The sequence below is a fragment of the Arachis stenosperma genome, chromosome 3 (assembly GCF_014773155.1).
Source record: "Arachis stenosperma cultivar V10309 chromosome 3, arast.V10309.gnm1.PFL2, whole genome shotgun sequence".
NCBI lineage: Eukaryota > Viridiplantae > Streptophyta > Magnoliopsida > Fabales > Fabaceae > Arachis > Arachis stenosperma.
In genome coordinates this window covers 161,315,809-161,336,421 of record NC_080379.1, presented here as the reverse complement: position 1 = coordinate 161,336,421, position 20,613 = coordinate 161,315,809, and the positions used below count along the sequence as shown (strand labels likewise).

At 29.2% G+C, this 20,613-nt stretch overlaps 2 protein-coding genes across 2 annotated transcripts; both read left to right on the top strand.

The window, feature by feature from the left end:
* Positions 1-977: 977 nt before the first annotated feature.
* On the top strand, positions 978-5,161 carry LOC130966767 (protein NSP-INTERACTING KINASE 3-like). The gene is made up of 11 exons (XM_057891593.1): positions 978-1,676; positions 1,864-1,996; positions 2,092-2,163; positions 2,367-2,510; positions 2,617-2,688; positions 2,790-2,849; positions 2,944-3,038; positions 3,146-3,292; positions 3,577-3,918; positions 4,077-4,468; positions 4,555-5,161. The coding sequence occupies exons 1-11, from the start codon at positions 1,574-1,576 to the stop codon at positions 4,882-4,884; spliced, it is 1,890 nt and encodes a 629-aa protein (XP_057747576.1). The 5' UTR covers positions 978-1,573; the 3' UTR covers positions 4,885-5,161.
* Positions 5,162-7,634: 2,473 nt separating this feature from the next.
* LOC130967119 (protein trichome birefringence-like 2) lies at positions 7,635-9,829 on the top strand. The gene is made up of 5 exons (XM_057891941.1): positions 7,635-8,407; positions 8,502-8,694; positions 8,787-8,977; positions 9,066-9,224; positions 9,487-9,829. Exons 1-5 carry the CDS (start codon positions 7,635-7,637, stop codon positions 9,827-9,829), a joined length of 1,659 nt encoding a protein of 552 aa, XP_057747924.1.
* Positions 9,830-20,613: the final 10,784 nt, after the last annotated feature.

The window sequence follows — 20,613 nt, the reverse complement described above, 5'->3', positions numbered from 1 at the left end:
TCTAAATTTATGTCTATATTTAAAATCAGACAATTAACCTAGTAAAGTTTACCAAAAAGAAAAGAAAAACTAGAATTAATAATTTTTCTTTCTATAATCAAAACTATTAAAGTGGGTGAATATGAGAATTAAGAAGGTAAGTAAGAAAAAAAAATTCAAAAATCAATAAAATTTATTATTTTTAATTTTAATAGTCTAATAACATATTTTTAATTCATATTTTAAATATTATTGACTAATTATTGGCTAAAAATAATAAATTTTATTAATCCTCTAATATTTATAGAGTAATAAACGAATCTCATGGCTTAAATTAATCCTAATGATTTGTATGCCCCATGTATGGCCTACCATTGATTTCACAAAATGGTATTAGCATGGATGTTGATCTTAATAATCAAATCAAAATAATGATGTTGGTGTTTGGAAGGATTTAGCTAAATCACTGGTCCAAGGTCCATACTATTAATAATACAAGATAACAAGATTACAAATAATTTTGATAACCAATTTCTTAAAAGAGCATGCGGTGCATTTTAGCTTTCTCCCTTCTTGGGCCATATAACAAACATTATAAATATATTTAATCAAATAATATAATTTTTATTTGATATTTATACATGATATACAGATTAGGATCATATCCATCATAGAGACATAAATAATTGTTTGAAATTTCTGAAAAAGTTGTGTTTTCATGCCAAAAGCAAACAAGGACCGAGACAATCCAAGCACGTGACCTGTCAATGACTTCACCTTTGCTTTTCCCTTACACAGACCATTGTTCCTTTCTGGTCACACTCACATATCTTCACTCCAATCACTGTAATTTTAATAATAATGCAAATAGTAAACAAAGCAGCTTTTTTTACTTTTTTATATATAAAAACACTATTTGCATTGTTTTTAGTAATATTTTAAGAAAAAGAATAAATTTTTTCGTTACTGGTTTCTGTTTCTGCATCTACATGTGTGACTACTTTGGCATTTTGTCTTGGCCTCTATGTGTTTGGTTTTTTGTGTGTGAGAGAGTGAGTTTCATGCTCCTTTGCAAGATAAAGAAGATAATGGTAGTGGAAGAAAGCATTGCTAAGGCACACATGTAGCTTCTGGGGATTGTCCAATAACCTTATTGAAATCATATCAAGCATTCTCAGATCTCAAGGATCTTAGAATTTTGAGCTTCGAAGTTTGGTTTGGTTTGTTTTTGGGCTTTTGTGTATTTTCCTGGTTGCTGATTAATCTTTTGGTCTCAGACACTGCTGGTTGGATTAAAATTCTCCTTTTCCAAGCTGGTTCTGTGGCGAAAAATGCAATTTTGGCATCTGGGTTGGTTGGATTGATGGCTATAGAATTGGCTCTCATGGGAAAGTTGCTATTTTTGGGAAAAATGCACTTGCTTTGGTAGAATCTGATTCTGAGAAAGGCTTTTATTTGTTTGGATAAGCTGATGATAAGGTGGTGCAGACATAAGTTCCATGTCACAATGGAGAGTGTACTTTTCAATTATGGTGGTTTTGATTAATGGCTGCTTTGTAAGTGAAAGAGTGTGTAATTGAACTGAGAATAGAGAATGGAACTTAGTAGTTCAGTTTCATGGCTACTTGGTTTACTTCTTTTGGCTATGGTGGAAATGTCTTCTTCTGCTCTTTCTCCTTCCGGGATAAATTATGAAGGTTAACAGTTTAACTTCTACTTGAATTTCTTTTTCACCTTCCAATTTAAAAATAGTAATCTTTGGTACAACTTATGATGGTAGAGGGAGGATTGAAGTTGATGATTCTATTTTTGTGTTATTTTTGCTGAGAAAAATGAGAAGATGGAAACTATTTTTTACCAGTGTTGATTTTGTTCCTTGAACAGTTGTAGCTCTGATGGCCATTAAGAATGGCTTGAATGATCCCCACAATGTCCTTGAGAATTGGGATATCAATTCTGTTGATCCTTGTAGCTGGAGGATGATTACTTGTTCTCTAGATGGCTCCGTTTCTGCATTGTAAGTTCATTACATTTTGATCAGAGAAAATGAGATGAGTGCTTTTGCTAGTGTCGGTTGCACTTATTATTTATTTATTTATTTGTTCATATCAGGGGATTGCCTAGTCAAAACTTGTCTGGTACACTATCTCCAGGGATTCAAAACCTTACTAACTTGCAATCAGTGTAAGTCATACTAAGTCTTTATAAAGGTTCTTCCTTTCTGTGTTTGATTTGAATTTGAACTTGGGTTTAGCATTCATTCATCAATTGTTATTGGTTTCCTTCATCATTTTCCAAATGTATGCTCTTTAGACTCATGGATGGATGATATTGATACTTAGGAAAGAGTTATGATACTGAAATAATTGTGTACTCATCATCTACAGGTTGCTTCAAAACAATGCTATTTCCGGTCAGATTCCTGCTGCAATTGGAAAGCTAAAAAAGCTTGAGACACTTGACCTTTCCAATAATGCATTTAGTGGTGAGATACCAAGTTCTTTGGGAGGTCTCACAAGCCTGAACTACCTGTAAGTTGCAATTTTCCTTTCTTGATGTGAAGATTGTGGATTTTGATGATGACTCTTCACATTCTATCTCTGATGGTCATTTAAATTTGCGGTATGTACGTGTCAGGCGGTTGAACAATAACAGCCTTACCGGAGCATGCCCTCAGTCTCTTAGTAACATTGAAGGTCTAACACTTGTGTAGGTTTCTTTGTGCTATTAACCCCTTTTCCTTCAGTTATATCTGTCGCAATATTTAACAATATCTATGGCATGTTAACTATTTGGTCCAATCTATGTAGGGACCTCTCTTATAACAATTTGAGTGGTTCTTTGCCAAGAGTAACAGCAAGAACATTCAAGTAAGACCATTTTATTTTTGTAGTCTTTTTGTTCTATAGACAAGCTTGATGCAAAAAGTGATGGTTCAATATCTTGCTCAATTTTAACTTTCAGGATTGAGGGTAACCCATTAATATGTGGTCCAAAAGCAAATAACTGTTCTAATGTGTTGCCAGAACCACTTTCCTTCCCTCCAGATGCTCTAACAGGTACCAGTGGCATGCATTCCCCCTTAAACTGTGTATTCAACTTTCAAATTAATTATTTCTAACAATTTCATGGCATGTTGGAACATGGGGGGTTGTCGGTTGTCCAGCTCAATCAGACTCTAGCAACAAAAGCCATCGTGTTGCAGTTGCTTTTGGTGCGAGTTTCGGTTCTGCTTTTATCATTGTAATTATTGTTGTGTTTCTCGTTTGGTGGCGATACAGACAGAATCAGCAGATATTCTTTGATGTTAGCGGTTAGTCTTTTCTTCATCTTCCCCATTGAAAATGGTTTAATGAACATTACATTGTAGTTGAATATAGAATTTGATCATGAATACTTGCAAAATCCAAATGCAACCCTGCTGTGATATTAATGAGATACCATGTCAGGAAATCATGCATTTTTAGAGTCCTGGTATCCATAAATATCTTTTTTTTTATTAGGTTTGAACTTAATTTTATAAGCATGATTAGTGTTCTGATATTTTCTTTAGTTCTTCTGTGTGGTATTCAATGTACTTTCTTTGTTACTTGTCAGAGCAATACGACCCTGAGGTGCGCCTTGGTCATTTGAAGAGGTATTCATTCAAAGAGCTTAGAGCCGCAACAGACCATTTCAGTTCAAAGAATATTTTAGGAAAGGGTGGCTTTGGAATAGTCTACAAAGGGTGCTTGAATGATGGAACAATTGTGGCAGTTAAAAGGTTGAAGGATTACAATGCTGCTGGTGGTGAGATCCAATTTCAGACAGAGGTTGAGACAATAAGTTTGGCTGTGCACCGGAATCTTCTGCGTCTCAGTGGATTTTGCAGTACTCAGAATGAAAGGCTCCTTGTTTATCCTTATATGTCCAATGGCAGTGTAGCCTCTAAATTAAAAGGTTAGCTACTTAGCCTCCATGATGGAACACTGCTGTTTCTATTTTGTTTCTTGTATGCTAAGCAATGATATTTTCAGCTTCTAGTTGCTAAAGAATACACTCCTATATCTTCAGCACTCATTACTTAATCCTGGCTTTGGTTTCGGATTTGATAACAGATCATGTTCATGGTTGGCCAGCCTTAGATTGGGTGAGGAGGAAGAGAATAGCGATAGGTACAGCGAGGGGGTTGGTTTATTTGCATGAACAATGTGATCCGAAAATTATTCATCGTGATGTCAAAGCAGCCAATATATTGCTAGATGAAGATTTCGAAGCAGTTGTTGGCGATTTTGGTTTGGCTAAGCTTCTGGATCACAGAGATACTCATGTGACAACTGCTGTCCGCGGAACTGTCGGCCATATTGCTCCAGAGTACTTATCTACAGGTCAGTCATCAGAGAAGACTGATGTGTTTGGGTTTGGAATCTTGCTTCTTGAGCTAATCACAGGCCATAAGGCTGTAGATTTCGGGCGAGCAGCAAACCAGAAGGGCGTCATGCTTGATTGGGTAACCCTCATTCTTCTCATTGCTTCCCCTTCAAGTTAGCATTTGGTGAGTAAATTACAATCCTTGTGTTTATTATGAGCTTTCAGGTTAAGAAGCTCCACCAAGATGGAAGATTAGGCCAAATGGTGGACAAAGATCTAAGGGGAAGTTTTGATTTGCTTGAGTTGGAAGAAATGGTGCAGGTAGCACTATTATGCACACAATTCAAGCCTTCGCATCGCCCGAAGATGTCAGAAGTATTGAAGATGTTGGAAGGTGATGGATTAGCTGAGAGATGGGAGGCCTCACAGTCACACAAGATTGAAACACCAAGGCTCCGATCTAGTAATAGTGAAAATAACCCTCAAAGATATTCAGATTTCATAGAAGAGTCTTCACTCATATTAGAAGCTATGGAGCTTTCTGGCCCAAGGTGACAACAAATCATCTTGGCTTTCCACTATATATAGATGTAGTTTCAACGGTTAAAGAAAAAACACAACATTATTATATATGTATTTGGTGTCTAATGTCAATAGCTATGAATATGATTGCTTGTATTCTTCTGTAAAAAGTTCTTTAAAAGAAAAGTAAGGAAACTCGTGCATTGTAGTTGGTTCAAAAGAATTTTGAATCAACGGTGGGGAATTCTAGTTTTTTTGGTATTGAAACGGAACCGGAGCCCAAATTAAGTTAGCATATAAAACGCAAGAATCTTTCATCTCCATTTTTTTGTACAGTGAGTGACACCTATTCCGTTATTTCCCTTCTTGGTTGTGAATTGGGCTATTTTACATTTTTGTTAAGGCCCAAATTTTCTTAAATGGGGACACTATAGCCCAAAAGGAAAGCTCAATAGTTGGGCTAGGTTTTTTTTTTTTTAATTAAGAAACCAGCTCTGGAGCAGTGGAACTAATCAGCTAGAGACGTGAAGCGGCGAATTCCAACGTAGTCAAATATGAAGCCACGTGGCAGAACTTCACTACATTAAACTGCAGAGCTGGAATATGTCTGCGCATCGTGTCGCCGCATTGATTAACCGCCACGGATTCACTACAACGCAACGCAAAGGGTCCCACTACCCCCATTGAAAAAAAAGCTAACCTGCATCTCAGTAACACTGTGCTCCTCTGCACTCTCATGAATCATGATTTATCACGCTCACCGATGACGAAGCACTCTCCTACCTACCCCATGTGCTCCACGCGTCTTAATCACAGCGGCGAGTGAAGGCGGTGCTGCCCCACACAAACTCACGGGGAACACCACCACCACATGCACTTTTACTTACACTATCACTTGCTCCTTTACACGTGCCACGTGGCATCCATCTCTTTTACTACTACGCTTTTGCAAACAACACCTTTACAAAACTGTCCCTCCATTTTATTTCATTTGCCGGAATGTTTTAGGTAGAAAAACTAATGTCTTCTTTTTTTAAGAGATATTTGAACTCTGATCTTTTAGACGAGTACGAAGAGGTTATCCTATTTAAGCTATAATTTATTGATAAAACTAATGTCTTCTTGCATGAGATAAATTCTAAACATTCATTATCTGGATAGGAATGAACTGAATTTTTATTACTTCAACTCATATTTCTCAAAAAATAGATTCTACTCTAAATCTCTAATAGTTCCAGATAAATTAAATACATGTGTAGTTAGTTATACGACAAAAGAAAAGTGACAAATTCTAATTTTATTCATTGTTACCAGGCTGTAAATAGTGTCCAAGTTAAGATGTTAGGATATTAAGTTCGTATTTGTGATTGTGTAGATAAAGTGCTAAACAAGTTTGATGATAAGTCAAGACCAAAAAAAAAAGTTTGATGATAAGTTAAATCTGATTTCAGCCAGTAATTGGAGTTGGGAAGATTTCAAAACACTAGTGGTTTAGAAAAATAGAAATATGATTTGAAAATATTAAATAAATAAACTTTGAAGATATTAAGCCAATGAATTATATATCATCTAAAAGATTCTGAATTCGAATTTTCTTATTTTCGATTAAAAAAAAAAACTCTGAAAGGATTAAGAGCATGATTTCATTGATAACGTTTGAAAACCGGATTTTTCTAATTCTGTTTAACCACTGAAAATTGAATTCGAAATTACCTAAGAAGAGGCCATTCAATTCTTTTTTAGGGTAAAAACAATTAGCAGGACAACTTGCACTTTTTGTGCATATATAGTGCATAGTTTGCTATAAGAAAACAACAATGTTCATCTGAAATCTCAATCACAGGTGTTCGAACATTTTTGTTTTTTCTTTTCTTTTTCTTTTGGGGGGGACCTAAATGACATAGTGTTACTATTAACAAGTATAGGTAATTCTACGGCCAATTTTTTTCTCGTCAAATAAATAAATATGTTTGAAATGATAAAAATTGTCGGTCACTTTGAACTTATATCCCAAAATGGAAAATCCTCTGCACATTTATTTAAGTCAAAACACACACTTAGAATATGTTTAGTTTGTGTTTTTATTTTTTATTTTTATTTTTATTTTTAGTATTTTTTTATTTTTTAAATTTTGTAAAATAAAAATAAAAATAATAAAATTTTGTTTTTGGATTTTATTTTTTGTTTTTACTTTTTTTATAAAATAAAAAACATTAAAAATAAAAACAGAAAATAAAACACAAATTAAATACATCCATATTTTTTTCACCGTTCCATTTAGTTTTAAATAATCCCAATTTTGTTCAAAACTAAACTTATAAAAAATAATAAAATAAAATCAATTATTATAAATTATTTTAACAAATTTAAATAAAGTGAAAATAACAGACAACGGATATCTTAATGATCCACAATCTAATCATATTATCTTGCATCCCAAACAGTAATCTCTATCCAAGTTTTTTTTTTTCAAAAAAAGAAATTAAGAATTTTGAATAATAATTAGAAAAAAAAAAGAAGTTTACAGTTTTGAAAAGGTTAGTTTGGGCAATATATGCATGAACAGGATGCAGGTTCAGCAGTTCACTTTCAAAAAGGACACAAAAAAACACACCACAGTTCTGTGCCACTGAATCTTCTTCTCTCAACTCCGATTCAATTGACACATTGTTTATTTATTTATTTAATTATTCTTGTATTTTGGCACTTGTTCCATGCCTTGGATTAATGACTCATTGGGACAGAAGAAAAGGGCATGCATGTTGTTCTTCTTCCCCATCTCCATGAACAACACCAAGAGGATTTCTTCATTCTCTGAGTCTTTTCTTTCACACAGGAGAAAAGTGTTTGCTGGTTTTGGTTTAGTTGTTGCATCTTCTCTTTTCATAATCTCATTGTTCTTCTTCCTCGGTACTAATAACTCGGTTCCCAAGGTTGAACATGTCTTTGTTCCACCGTTTTATGACACTTACTATTCTTCACCTTGTAACAATCACTTCCACCCTTCTAATAATGTTTCTCATCATGAAACTTCAACTTTAGCAAGTGTTTCTGTTCATGTGAAGAACAATAGCACTATTTTGGTGAATTCTACTACTAATGAGAATAATAGAAACAACAATGCAACCTTGCATGCACATGATGAGGAAAGAGTAATTTCAAGGAAAACTGCAGGTGGTGGGAATTCATCTAGGATCTCCAAAGATTCAAACTTTCATGATGGAGGAATAAGGGTTGTTACAAATTATTCAAGTGTTTCTGGGGAAGGGAATAACAATGGGACAGAAATGAAAATTTCTTCAAGTTTAATTATAAGTAGTCCTAATAATGTGGGGTATGAGCAAAGCAAGAAGAATGTAACTGGCATTATTCATGATGGTTTGTATGAGAATTGTAACATATTTGATGGGAAGTGGGTAAGGGATGATTCAAAGCCTTACTATCCATTAGGTTCTTGTCCCTTCATTGACAGAGATTTTGACTGTCACAGTAATAAGAGGCCTGATTCTGAGTATGTCAAGTGGAAGTGGAAGCCAAATGGTTGTCACATTCCAAGGTATTTATTAATTTTCACTATTTAGAACATATTAATATCTTTTATGAGATATCATTGGTTAAGTATTGATGATTGATATACACTCATATGACAGTTTGAATGCAAGTGATTTTCTGGAGAGGCTTAGAGGACAGAGGTTGGTTTTTGTGGGAGATTCCCTTAACAGGAACATGTGGGAGTCCCTTGTATGCATCCTTCGCCAAAGCATAAAAAACAAGGCACGTGTTTTTGAGATCTCAGGAAAAAGAGAATTTAAGAAGAAAGGTGTCTATGCTTTTAGATTTGAGGCAAGCAAGCTTCCTCCATATATATAACTATTCTTTTTTATTCAATTGAATTTAACATAACTCAATTTATTGGTGTGTGTTGTTCATGTTAGGATTATAATTGCTCGGTGGATTTTGTTATGTCACCATTCATTGTTCAAGAGTCAACTCTCAAAGGCAAGAATGGGACATTTGAGACACTGAGGCTGGATTTGATGGACCAAACAACTAAAAAGTATGAGGATGCTGATATCATAGTCTTCAACACAGGACATTGGTGGACCCATGAGAAAACATCTAAGGGGTCAGTTCATCATCATAAGAATCTAGCTAGTTGCTCCAATATTCTTCATACATTGATTCATGAGTATATACTATAATTCCCTTTTCAGAGAAGATTACTATCAAGAAGGGAACCATGTATACCCAAGACTTAAGGCTTTGGATGCATACAAGAGGGCTTTGACCACTTGGGCTACATGGGTTGACCGACACATTGATCCTAATCAAACCCGGGTTTTCTTCAGGGGATACTCAACTACACATTTCTGGTATCACTCTTTTCTACTTAGCTTCCATTCATTTATGTTATTATGTATATGATTAATTAACAGTACTGTGTGGACTTTTCTTCAGTGTTCAAAAACTGTAGCAACCATTTTATTGCATATATGTCAAAATAACACAATTGGCCCTTCAACTTACATCAAAACTCAATTTGTAAACTCTTAATCATGAGAGTTTGACAACCTTAATTAAGATTTTGAACTTGCATGCATGGCTTTGATTCAAAATTCTAAGACATTTCTTCAGGGGAGGGCAATGGAACTCAGGAGGACAGTGCCACAAAGAAACTGAGCCAATATTCAATGAAACTTACTTGCAAAAGTATCCTTCAAAGATGAGGGTTGTGGAGTATGTTATCCATAACATGAAGACACCAGTTGTGTACATGAACATTAGCAGGCTCACTGATTACAGAAAAGATGGGCATCCTTCCATATATAGAAAGGATTATAAACCATCAACAACAGATCAGAACAATTCTCTATTTGAAGATTGCAGCCATTGGTGTTTACCAGGAGTGCCAGATACTTGGAATGAATTACTATATGTTTCTCTCTTAAAAGATGCAAGGGGAACTTGGAAAACTTGATGACCTTCCACTATTTTGCTAATTTCAAGAGGCTTTTATGCCAACTGTGCATTTGCGAGTTGGGATTTTAGGGAGCTTGTGTTTCGGGGAATGTTTTTACATTTTTGGAAACTTTTTGAGAATTTTAAATTGAAAATTGTAAAAACATTCTGCGAACCACATGCCCCCCACAAGGGAAATGGAAGAACCGGAAAGGCCGGAAGAGTAATCGCTTCAATATTCCAACTCGCAATCGCGGCGACCTAGAGAATGGCCACCCGGCACATGCTGCAACCTTATATATCATCAGCTCACACAACTGGAATGTCTAATTCTGAGTTTTTTCCACTAGAAATGTTGCTCATATATAAGGTTGTATTGAGTTAGCTATATATAGTTTGATTGAGTAACAAGATTGTGTATAGGCTTTTTACAAATTACACTCATCTAGCTACAAGGACATGCCATTATACCTTGGATGGTACATCATTTTCAAATTTTTTAGCTGTTATTTTCAGTATCTTATGACAGATTTGGTTGCAGACAATAATGAAGAATCAAATTTTCTGTAAAAGGGTGTTGTTTTTTTTTTAAGTAATTACTGAGGTAGAAGCTGTCCTAAGGGAACTGGGAATTGATAATCCATTGAAGTGTTAAACCAATAAGGGGCTTAATAGGCATCTAGATCTTGGAAACCAACAATTTCAACATGTTCCCCATTGGAAGGTCAAGAAATTGTTGGATAATTAACTTCAACAATGAAACATCAGATGAAAACTTTTATTGAATGTAAGGCCATAAGTCCATAACACAAGAAGCATACATACACACATGAAAAAGGGAAAAGAAAAAAAGAAAGACACACAGACACAAACATTTACCTACCTACATACTCATCTGCAGAAACTGAAGAGCTAGTAGCTTCTCAAAGGAGGAACATCTTCTTAGGTTATTAAATCCTAATTGAAGAAGAAGAACTAACTAGTACAGAATTGAATTGATTGATACATAGCCATATAAGGACCCTTCTATATGTATATATAGGAGTGTCCATTAGTGCCTTCTTGTGACTTGCCGGTTTGCCAAGGCTGTACCCAAATTAAAGCTTCTGATACATGTAAAACTTTGGAGCTGGAGAATGCTTTAATTTCCCTCTGCTACTCATCACAGAGAATGATGCATTTCCACATAGTATAAGGCCTTAGGCAAACTGTGTTGAAAGTGGAGTAGAAGTGTGAAGAATCTACACACTACCCTCCATGTATGCTTCTCTTTCAAGAGCCACGGGTAGATTCCTCCCAACAAAGCTGCTCCATCATTCAACTGATCCTTCTTCTCTATAGAGAACGCTACTTAGTAGAGAAGTTATTATTTTGCAGCCATTGGCTTAATAAATAACTTCTCATGACAACTAACTCTTCATCAGTAGTCATCAGTAGTGCTATCATCTATTCATTATCCAAATCCCTTAACTTAACTTTCTTTTTCTTTTTTTCGAATAAATAGTCAAATTTGTCTCTAAAAAATTACTGGTTTTTTAAATTGGTCCATAAATTTTTTTAATCAAATTCATATTTCAAAAATTTTAATTTAATCATGTTGATCATGTTGATCCTTTCATCACTTCTTTTGTCGTTAGCATATATCAAAATATTCTAATGTGGCACATTAACTGATATCACAACAAATTGGTTATTAATATGACAAATTTATAAAATTATATTAAATTAAAACTTAATTGAAGGAGGACTTTTGAGGTATTGAAATTTTTCAATTTGAATTAATTTGATCTAATTTTATAAATTTATTATGTTATCCACTAATTAAGATTACTAGATATGAGTTATGGTATCACTTGATGTACCATATTAACAAATTTTTTATGCCATCAATAAAAAAATGACGGAAAAACCATCATGATTAACTCAAATTTAACCATTTGTTCTTTTTTTTTCCCTCTCATATCCATGAAAAGTGGGTAATGCTAGGGAGACAAAAAAAACAGTCAGAATTTGCCTTATTTAATATTTATTAATTGTCGCAACAATTAATTAATGTTAAATAAAGTAAGTTATGACTGTTTTTGACTTATTTTCTTTGGTTACCAAACATTTATGTGAAAAGTAGTAGTTGCAATTGGAAAGCATGTACACAGTGATACTAACCAAATTTAAATTAAAGAAAATTTTTTAAAAAGAGCAGTTTTTAGTAATTTTAGCCACTATTTAACCAGTATAAATATTAAAATATTTTTAATAAATAAATTTTGTTAATTTATTTATATAAATTCTGATAAATATATATATATAAATTATATTAATTTACATGTATAAACTCTAATAAATATATATACAAATTATATATTTTATATATATATATAAAATTTTATAAATATTAATACAAATTATTACTTATCAAATATTAATATAAAATAATAATATTTATTAGTTGTGTAATATTACTGTAAATAAAATTATATGAACAGTATGTACTACTGTGTGTACATTATTAAAATAAATACACACATGTAGTCAAAATTATATAATGATTATATATTTGATTTATCAATTATCATGATAATCTTAACCTAATTAATTACCTAACTTGTTGAATCCCATCCATTATTTGACTCTATCTCACACTAGATCTACCATAATTATTGTTCCATTTTTCACAACTTTTTTTAATCAAATGGAATGAAGTGTTAATATCCCTACCCTAATTTTGATAGTCCCATTTTTCATCTACTACTTAGGTCTATATGAATAGCCATCTAGCTACTTGTGTCCATAACGACTTAAATAGATAAAAACCCTAGGTAATATTACCTTCCCTCATAGGCAATTCAGGGAATTTAATAACATGATAGTCATGTTAAATTTCCAAAAAAGAGAGTATATCCACTTATGATATAATTATTTCGTACCATTAAATGATGTGACTATTCAATATATATATATATATATATATATATATATATATATATATATATTAGTGATTTATTATTAAATGATATTATATCAATAAAAATAATTATTTTTATATTAATTACATAAATAATTATTTAAAATAATAAATATAATTAAATAAATATATAAAATAATTTATATTAACTACATCAAAATTAAATTTCTTTATTTGTATAATAATAAGCTTTAAAACATGTGTACCGACCACATCTCTTCTTTTTCTTTTTTCTTTTTTCTTTTTTCTTTTTCATTTGTGCTTGACTTTTGATTATTGGAGGGTTCTCGTGACGCATCAGTGAATCCACTAGCGGATTCTCATCTATCTCTCACTTTTTGCTTTCAATATGTATCATCCACTAATCTCCTTCCTTCTCATCACCCATGCCACCAAGGCTATCCTTTTTAATTTCTTTTATAAAATAATTTATTTTTTCAATGAATTTTGTTAATATATATCTTAAACATACATTTTAAAATATTGAAAAATTAATAAAAATTATTAAAGATAATTCTTTTACACTTCAATACACTCAATACATAAAAGTTTGTAAACAAATGTATTATTATATTTTTAAAATATATTCTTAAAACACGAAATAACTAATTTTTTAAATAAAGAATTTGATTGAGTTTGCCACTGTTATCTTTATTGACAATAACTATGTTTGTGTACTATTTAACAATAAATTTTATTATTCTTTAATTGATAATGTTTTATTTTATTATAAGTCATTCCAAATTATTTTCACAATAATTCTGTTTCCATCATTATAAAAACAAAATAAGAATGATGAAGAATAATTAAAAGAAGAAATCACAAAAATGATAATATCGATCCCGGCATAGCTATCCTACAATAGCTAGGTCACTTTTGTTTTCTTCACTTTTGTACTTTGCAACGCGTGTCCAAAACTCCAAATACCTTGCTTTTAATTTAACTAATAATTAGCTATTAATGTTTTGAGTAATGCTACACATCTAAATTTTATTATAAATAAAATTAAATTAAATTAAATAATAAAATTTAAAATAATATTAATTATAATTATTAATTATTACTATATTAAATTAATTTAGTTAAACTTTGTTAACAAATAATTCAGATGCATAACATTATTTTAATCCATTATTATACTTGCAATTGCCTTTTTTTCATAATTTTCTAGTAAACATACACTTGAATTATTTCTTAAGAGTTAAGAAATGTTTAATCGAATGCTAGAATCTTTAATAATTTTGAGTAATGTTACATAATTAATAAATATTATTATTTTTGTTAATAATAATTTATATTTATATTTTTAAAATTTTATACACAAAAAAATAATATATAATTTATATTTATATTTACTAAAATTTATATATATGAATCAATAGAGTTTATATTTATAATTTTTAAAGTTTATACATATAAATTGTTAAAATCTATGTTAAAAAAATAATTAAAGACAATAAATTTTAAAATACTAAAAATTACCCACCTTAAGAATTTTTCAATAATTATTCCATTCAGATATACATACTAATTTGTTTCAAGAATATTTTTAATTTATCGATTTAATTTAAAAATGTACATACTAATTTGTTTTTAAAATATTTTTTATTTAATTATTTATAATAATAAAATTTATTAGATATTTATTTCTTTGATATAAATATTAAAACTAAAAGTGATAGAAAAACTAACTTGACTAATAAAACTAATTTTTTAAAACTTTTAAAATAATACAAATTTATTATAAACTAAAATATCAAATTTAAAATTTATTGAGAATTAATTTAAGTGTTTACTTTTCGCTTTTAAAAAGAGATGCTTTACATTATCATCAAGCAAGCAGTGAACAAAAATCTCCTTTTATATTATCCTATAATAATAAAAGTATGATCATTTATATCAGGAGTATTAAAATTACTTGTTAAGAATATAAGAAAAAGAAATTATGTATTTGGTGTTGTTGGAAGTTTCAAATTTTATCAACAATTACTCTTTAGCATAACCTATATATAACTATATCAACAGTAACAAACCAATTTGGATTGGTCAAGTAGTCAACTCACTCGTCCGCTTAAACAAGTATCGGAGTTCGAATTTCGCTTTGTGCATTTAGAGTAAGTCATTGGCCAACAACAAACTCTTAAATAGAACTTCAATTTATGACAGATTAGTCATTAACCTATCATATTGGGACCAAAAAATAAAACTATATCAACATTAACCAATAACTGAAACTTGAATTGGAGTACAGTTTCTCACTTCTTTTACCTTTTTTCTTCGCATTGCTTCTTCTTTAAGAAAACAAAAAAAAAAATGTTATTGCCTTTAAGTTCCCTTTTAGAAGCTAATCTTTTTTTTTTTAAGTATTATTATATTGTAGCCTCTTACAATATGTAGATTGTAGATGCCAAGAACTAAAGCCTATTATTTTTCTTTGTATGGAGATAGAGGGTAATCTACTAGTTTTATCAACGTGTCTTTTTGAACATAATTTAAATGTGAAAATAAAAAAAGCTAAGATATCGAAATGTTATCATATATATTAAAATCTAACAATAATAAAATAAATATCGATCCAACATTTAATTTAATATTTAATTCCTATGCAATGCTAAGATAAAACAACAACCCCGTTTAACACTTTGTGAGAGGAAAAAAAAAAACAAGATTATTTGTTTTTGAGTTACAATTATTTATATCAACTTTGTTGTTGTATTCATGATTTGAAAATCATTATGGCCTACCATATACAAATGCGGAAATATTAATGAGATAATATTTAAAGTTTTTTATATAATATAATATTTATAATTTTATACATATAATATTTATAATTATATAATTATTTTAGTGATAATTAATAAAAAAAATAAAATAATTTTAATTTTTTTTCAAAGATTTATTGATACGAATGAAAGCGTGCCACCAAATAGGGGTGTATTAGTAATACTAACATATGATGAGTTGGTTCCAATTAGCAATAATCAGCAATCAAAGTTTGGGTCCCTTTGTAATCCGAAATTTCCAAGTTTTACGGTGAGTTCTGTTTGATTTGCTTTTCAAATCTGGTTGATTACTGTTGCTAAAGTAGCCATCATCATCACAGTAATTATAAACGTGTCCCTCCACTTTCCACATGTCATTGCAAGGCTTAGACCAAGTAGTTACACATTTTTTTTTCATTTAAATTATAGTTTGTTGGTTAATAAGTACATACTTACGCTTACATAATGTGGGGCACATGTATATTATGTAATTTTTTAGCTATTAATTATATCATTATTGTTAGAAATAAATTATTTATATATTTTTTATAAATTTAAGTTTTTAAAATAAATAGTATCATAACAAAATATCAAAATTTGTATACAACCAAAATTTTTTTTATATACGGTGGGTTATGAATTTCAATTAAAATACGGGTTGTATTTTATTTGATATTGATGATAAGTCTCACATAAGTACTTAAAATATAAGTTGCAAATTTATGAGGTTTTAGCCTCTCTCTAATCTCTATCTCTCGCTCTACAAAGCCAAAGTTTTTTTTGTCAAGAGTTTTCCCTTCAGGTGAGAAGGAAAGTTTTGTTTGGTTCTTTTTTTCTTTGGTCAGGAGTTTGGTTCTGGTTTGGAAAAACTATTGAAAAGCACTAAATAACTGATTGAAGAAGCCCACAATACCTGACCAAAAGTTTAGAAGCCCATCATTGAACTACTAGTGGGCCTTTTTGGGCTCCTATTCTCCACTTCTTGACAAATGCTTTACATGATTTTATGACCAAAATACAAACCGCAAGATCAGTGTTTATTTATCGACTTACTGTAGGAAAAATTCTGTCACCAAAAAAATTAAAAAGAAAAAGAAGGAAAATAATATGCTTGAAGGAAAATGTTAGAATTTCTCTTCAATAATCAGAGTGAACAAGTATAAACAATTAATTTTTAATTAATTAATATTTTTAATTTTATTATAAAATTATTTTTTTTATTTCTTATTTTTTGGAAGATGTGGAATTTAGAATTAGATAAAGTATTATTTTGGTACATAATATTTGGGATAAGTTCTAATTTATTTCTTAACGTTGTAAATGTCTTATTTTAGTCCCAAAAAATTTTAAACGTTCTATTTTAGTCTAAAAAAATTTTAAATGGATTCAATATTATCGCACTATTAAATTTTACATGAACAATTAATATACTAAAAAAAAACCAATAATATTTAGTTTTAGTATGTAAATAAGATTGACCCATTAACGATCACTAATGTAAATGTTTTCTTTTTATTCTTGAGAGTTGATGAGTAATTACTAGGATTTGGAGTTTTTTTTTTTTTTACAAAAAGATTGAGAAGAGAGATTGTTACTAAAAAAGTTTTGCTGGTTTTATTTTTTAAACACGTAGAAGAATATATGACTTAAGTACTTAATAATAAATATTGTTAACATTTATGTCACTTATTTCATTAACTATTAGTGTTATATCTAATATTAGAATAACATTGGACATGTTTGATATTTTTTTAGATAAAAATAAGACGTTTAAAATGTTAGAGGTCAAATTAAAATTTAATTTAAATATTAGAGACCAAAATAGTATTTTATCTATTTAAAATTTAAAATTTAAAATTTATAGTTTAGAGTTTAAGATAAAATTTAGGATCAAGGATCATTGGTGGTGATGATAGATGAAATTGTAGTATTAAAAAAAAGTGAAAATGATACAAAGGTAATTTCAAAATAAAAATGGTGAATGAGTTTACTTTTTTTTTTTAATCTTGTTTAATAGTTAGTTGAGACTTATTCTAAATATTGATTTATTGAGTGATGTTGGTTGTTATCATGTTTGTTTTCTAATAGAGATTTTTACATCAGGTTGGGAACAAGACATATAATATGTTTTTCAAAATTAATGAATGCATATAAAATATTAGTCACCAAATTAATTATTATATATTTATATATAAATATATATATTATTTAAATTATTTTTAATATTTATTTTATATTTTAATATCTACTTAATATAGTAAAATTGGATTTTCTTCCAACTAATAAGGGTGACATGTCGCTCTCTTGTGAATTCGTTTTCCCTCCAAAACGAATGAAATTTTTCATCTATGAAATTATTTATTATAATTATATTATTATATTATATTTAATATTTAATGAATAATATATAATTATACTAATTTAGGAACATATCTTTATTATAATTATATCAAATCAATATTTAATACACTATTAAACTACTTATCAATTATAATGCGTAATTACTGTGCATAATAAAAAACTGCCTTAATAATAAGTAATTTACATATTTATTTTTGTTTTACTAAGGTTTATAAATAGTGTTTTCTTGTCGTACATGAATCTAAATTTGAGAGTCAGCTCATAATTTTATATTTAGTATTTTTTTCTTACTACTTCATAGAATAATAATGTATTCTTTATTTTTTATTGAAGTTGATCCTTTTAAGGTACAATTTATAATTTTTTATAATATTTTTCATATACTCATTCTATTATATTATTTTTTTAATAATTTATTAATCGTTGTTACTCTAAGTTATTCTTATCGTTTAATGTTCAATTTCAATTGTCTTTTACCACAATCGTTTACAATGCATCACATCCATGAAATACCTCATCGAGTTGTATTCACTATTCGAGTTCCAACTACATGGATGTAAGCGTTTAAAGAATGGGCAATAATCTCTACTTTACCGAAGGATGGTTGGATCTACTCACCTATTATGACCAACCTAATGGAATGTGGTTAAAGTTAACTTTCTTGGGAGGAGCTCGATTTTTTATTGAGAAATTGCATCCACGAAACTTTATAAGGCAAGTTCAAGTTCCATCCCCTCCATGTTTTTTACGTCTGCCCGAAAATCTTTGAAATGGAGCACATAATGAGATTGAATTCCCTCAGTTTAAGTTCAGTTTTGCTAAATTCGTGACAAACTCGGATATGCAGTTTCAACGATTGGTAATATATTTAATTTTTCTTATTTTAAGCTGTTTATTATTAGAATAATTTTATAACATATTGTGATTTTTTTTCATAAATTAACGGCTTTCTTTTGCATGCATGTAATGCCATTGAGAGGAATAAGAGTTAGTTTGGTTTCTCGGTGTGGCAATTCTATACCTTGCCGGCTTGCCGCATTGCATGAATAGCGGATGATAAAGCTTATTTAATAAGAGGATGGCTTGAATTTGCACGAATTCTAAATGTTGATACTTACAATGTTATTTCAGTTGGTTGTCATTACGAGAATGACTCTATACTATACGTGACTAAGGACTAGAATAGATTCAATATTGTTTAAGTAATTTTGGTTTTAATATTAGTATTTGATTAAATTATAATTAGAGAATTTTAAATTATTGCCTCAATTTATATATTATGAGTATTTTTTGTGGATGTACTATTTTTAAATAATTTAATAATTAATAAAATGAAGTGGTGTCAGATATATTATTTAAATTTATTTTTATCCTTTATTTCTTTATTTGTATTTTTATTATATTTGACAAAAAAACTCTACCTAAACATATAATTTTCGTTGACCTAAACACAATTTAGTTGCAAAAAAAAAAAAAAACCGATTTTATCTATAAAAATAATGAAACATGTATCTTTTGATATTATATTATTATAGTAAGTAGACATTATGATATAATAATATCTTTAATTGCATTATAATTAGCTCATAAATAATGTATGATTATATTATTTTAGGAAAAAAATGTTATTATAATTATATCAAATCAATATTTAATTATGATAAAATATGTTAATTATAATTATATCATAAAATTATAATAATCACGATAGTTATGTTATATATTTTAATCATTTATGTAAGTAAATAAACTAGAAAACAATCAAATCAAATCATGACGGTAAATAAATAATATAGAATAATATTATACATTTAATTGCATTATAATTAGCTCATGAATGATGTATGATTATATTATTTTAGGAAAATATTTTTATTATAATTATATTAAATTAATATTTAATATATTATTTAAATATAATTTTTATATAATAATAATATTATATATATTTATATATCATTTTTTTAAACTCATTCTTATAAATATTGGCATATAATTAATATAGATAACATATATACTTAATAAATATCTTTATTAAATTAATTATAACGATTAATACAAGATAATCTCATAAGTATAATCTAATTATAGCAAGAATTTTCATAAAAAAAATTCACTACTAATTTGAATATAATTGATATAGTTAAATTGATACAACCAATAATATTTAGGAAATATAACAAAATATTACTTAAAAATTGGATTATATATATATATATATATTAGTTTCGTACTTGCTTTACATACTCCTCTTAATACAAATTTTGATTCATTGCTGTAAACCATATCTACTTAATCTAAGAAACCGTAACTAAATCCACATACTTCCAATACTTGCATTTGCATCGATTTTTTGTGTGCCTTTTTCTTTTTTGTTATAATGATTTTGATATTTATGTTAATCACAATAATGTTTTTTAAAAGAAAATGTTACTAATGAAGCATTTTTTAAACAAAAAACAAGGAGTGTTATTTATCATTTAACAATGCATTTCAATCATTTCTTGCGAGAGACTAATTTAATAATTTTTTAAATAATTGTGTTATTTTAAATTAAAAAATACAAATTTAATCATATCAGAAGTCCAAATAAAAGGTATTACACTTGCAAAAATTGAGGATTTGTTCCAATCAAATGGCAAGTCATTGAAAGAATATTGTAGAATGCTATATCTTTCAGAAAATTTGGTGTCCAACTTAAAAGACATAATTATA

What these genes read in the sequence shown, in the direction of transcription:
- LOC130966767 (XM_057891593.1), top strand. Translation starts at nt 1,574, where the DNA reads ATGGAACTTAGTAGTTCAGTTTCATGGCTACTTGGTTTACTTCTTTTG. An exon ending in ATTGAAGGTCTAACACTTGT is followed by an intron (nt 2,689 to 2,789) that starts GTAGGTTTCTTT and finishes CAATCTATGTAG; the next exon opens with GGACCTCTCTTATAACAATT. An exon ending in AGGGCGTCATGCTTGATTGG is followed by an intron (nt 4,469 to 4,554) that starts GTAACCCTCATT and finishes ATGAGCTTTCAG; the next exon opens with GTTAAGAAGCTCCACCAAGA.
- LOC130967119 (XM_057891941.1), top strand. Translation starts at nt 7,635, where the DNA reads ATGAACAACACCAAGAGGATTTCTTCATTCTCTGAGTCTTTTCTTTCA. An exon ending in AATGGTTGTCACATTCCAAG is followed by an intron (nt 8,408 to 8,501) that starts GTATTTATTAAT and finishes CTCATATGACAG; the next exon opens with TTTGAATGCAAGTGATTTTC. An exon ending in TCTATGCTTTTAGATTTGAG is followed by an intron (nt 8,695 to 8,786) that starts GCAAGCAAGCTT and finishes TGTTCATGTTAG; the next exon opens with GATTATAATTGCTCGGTGGA.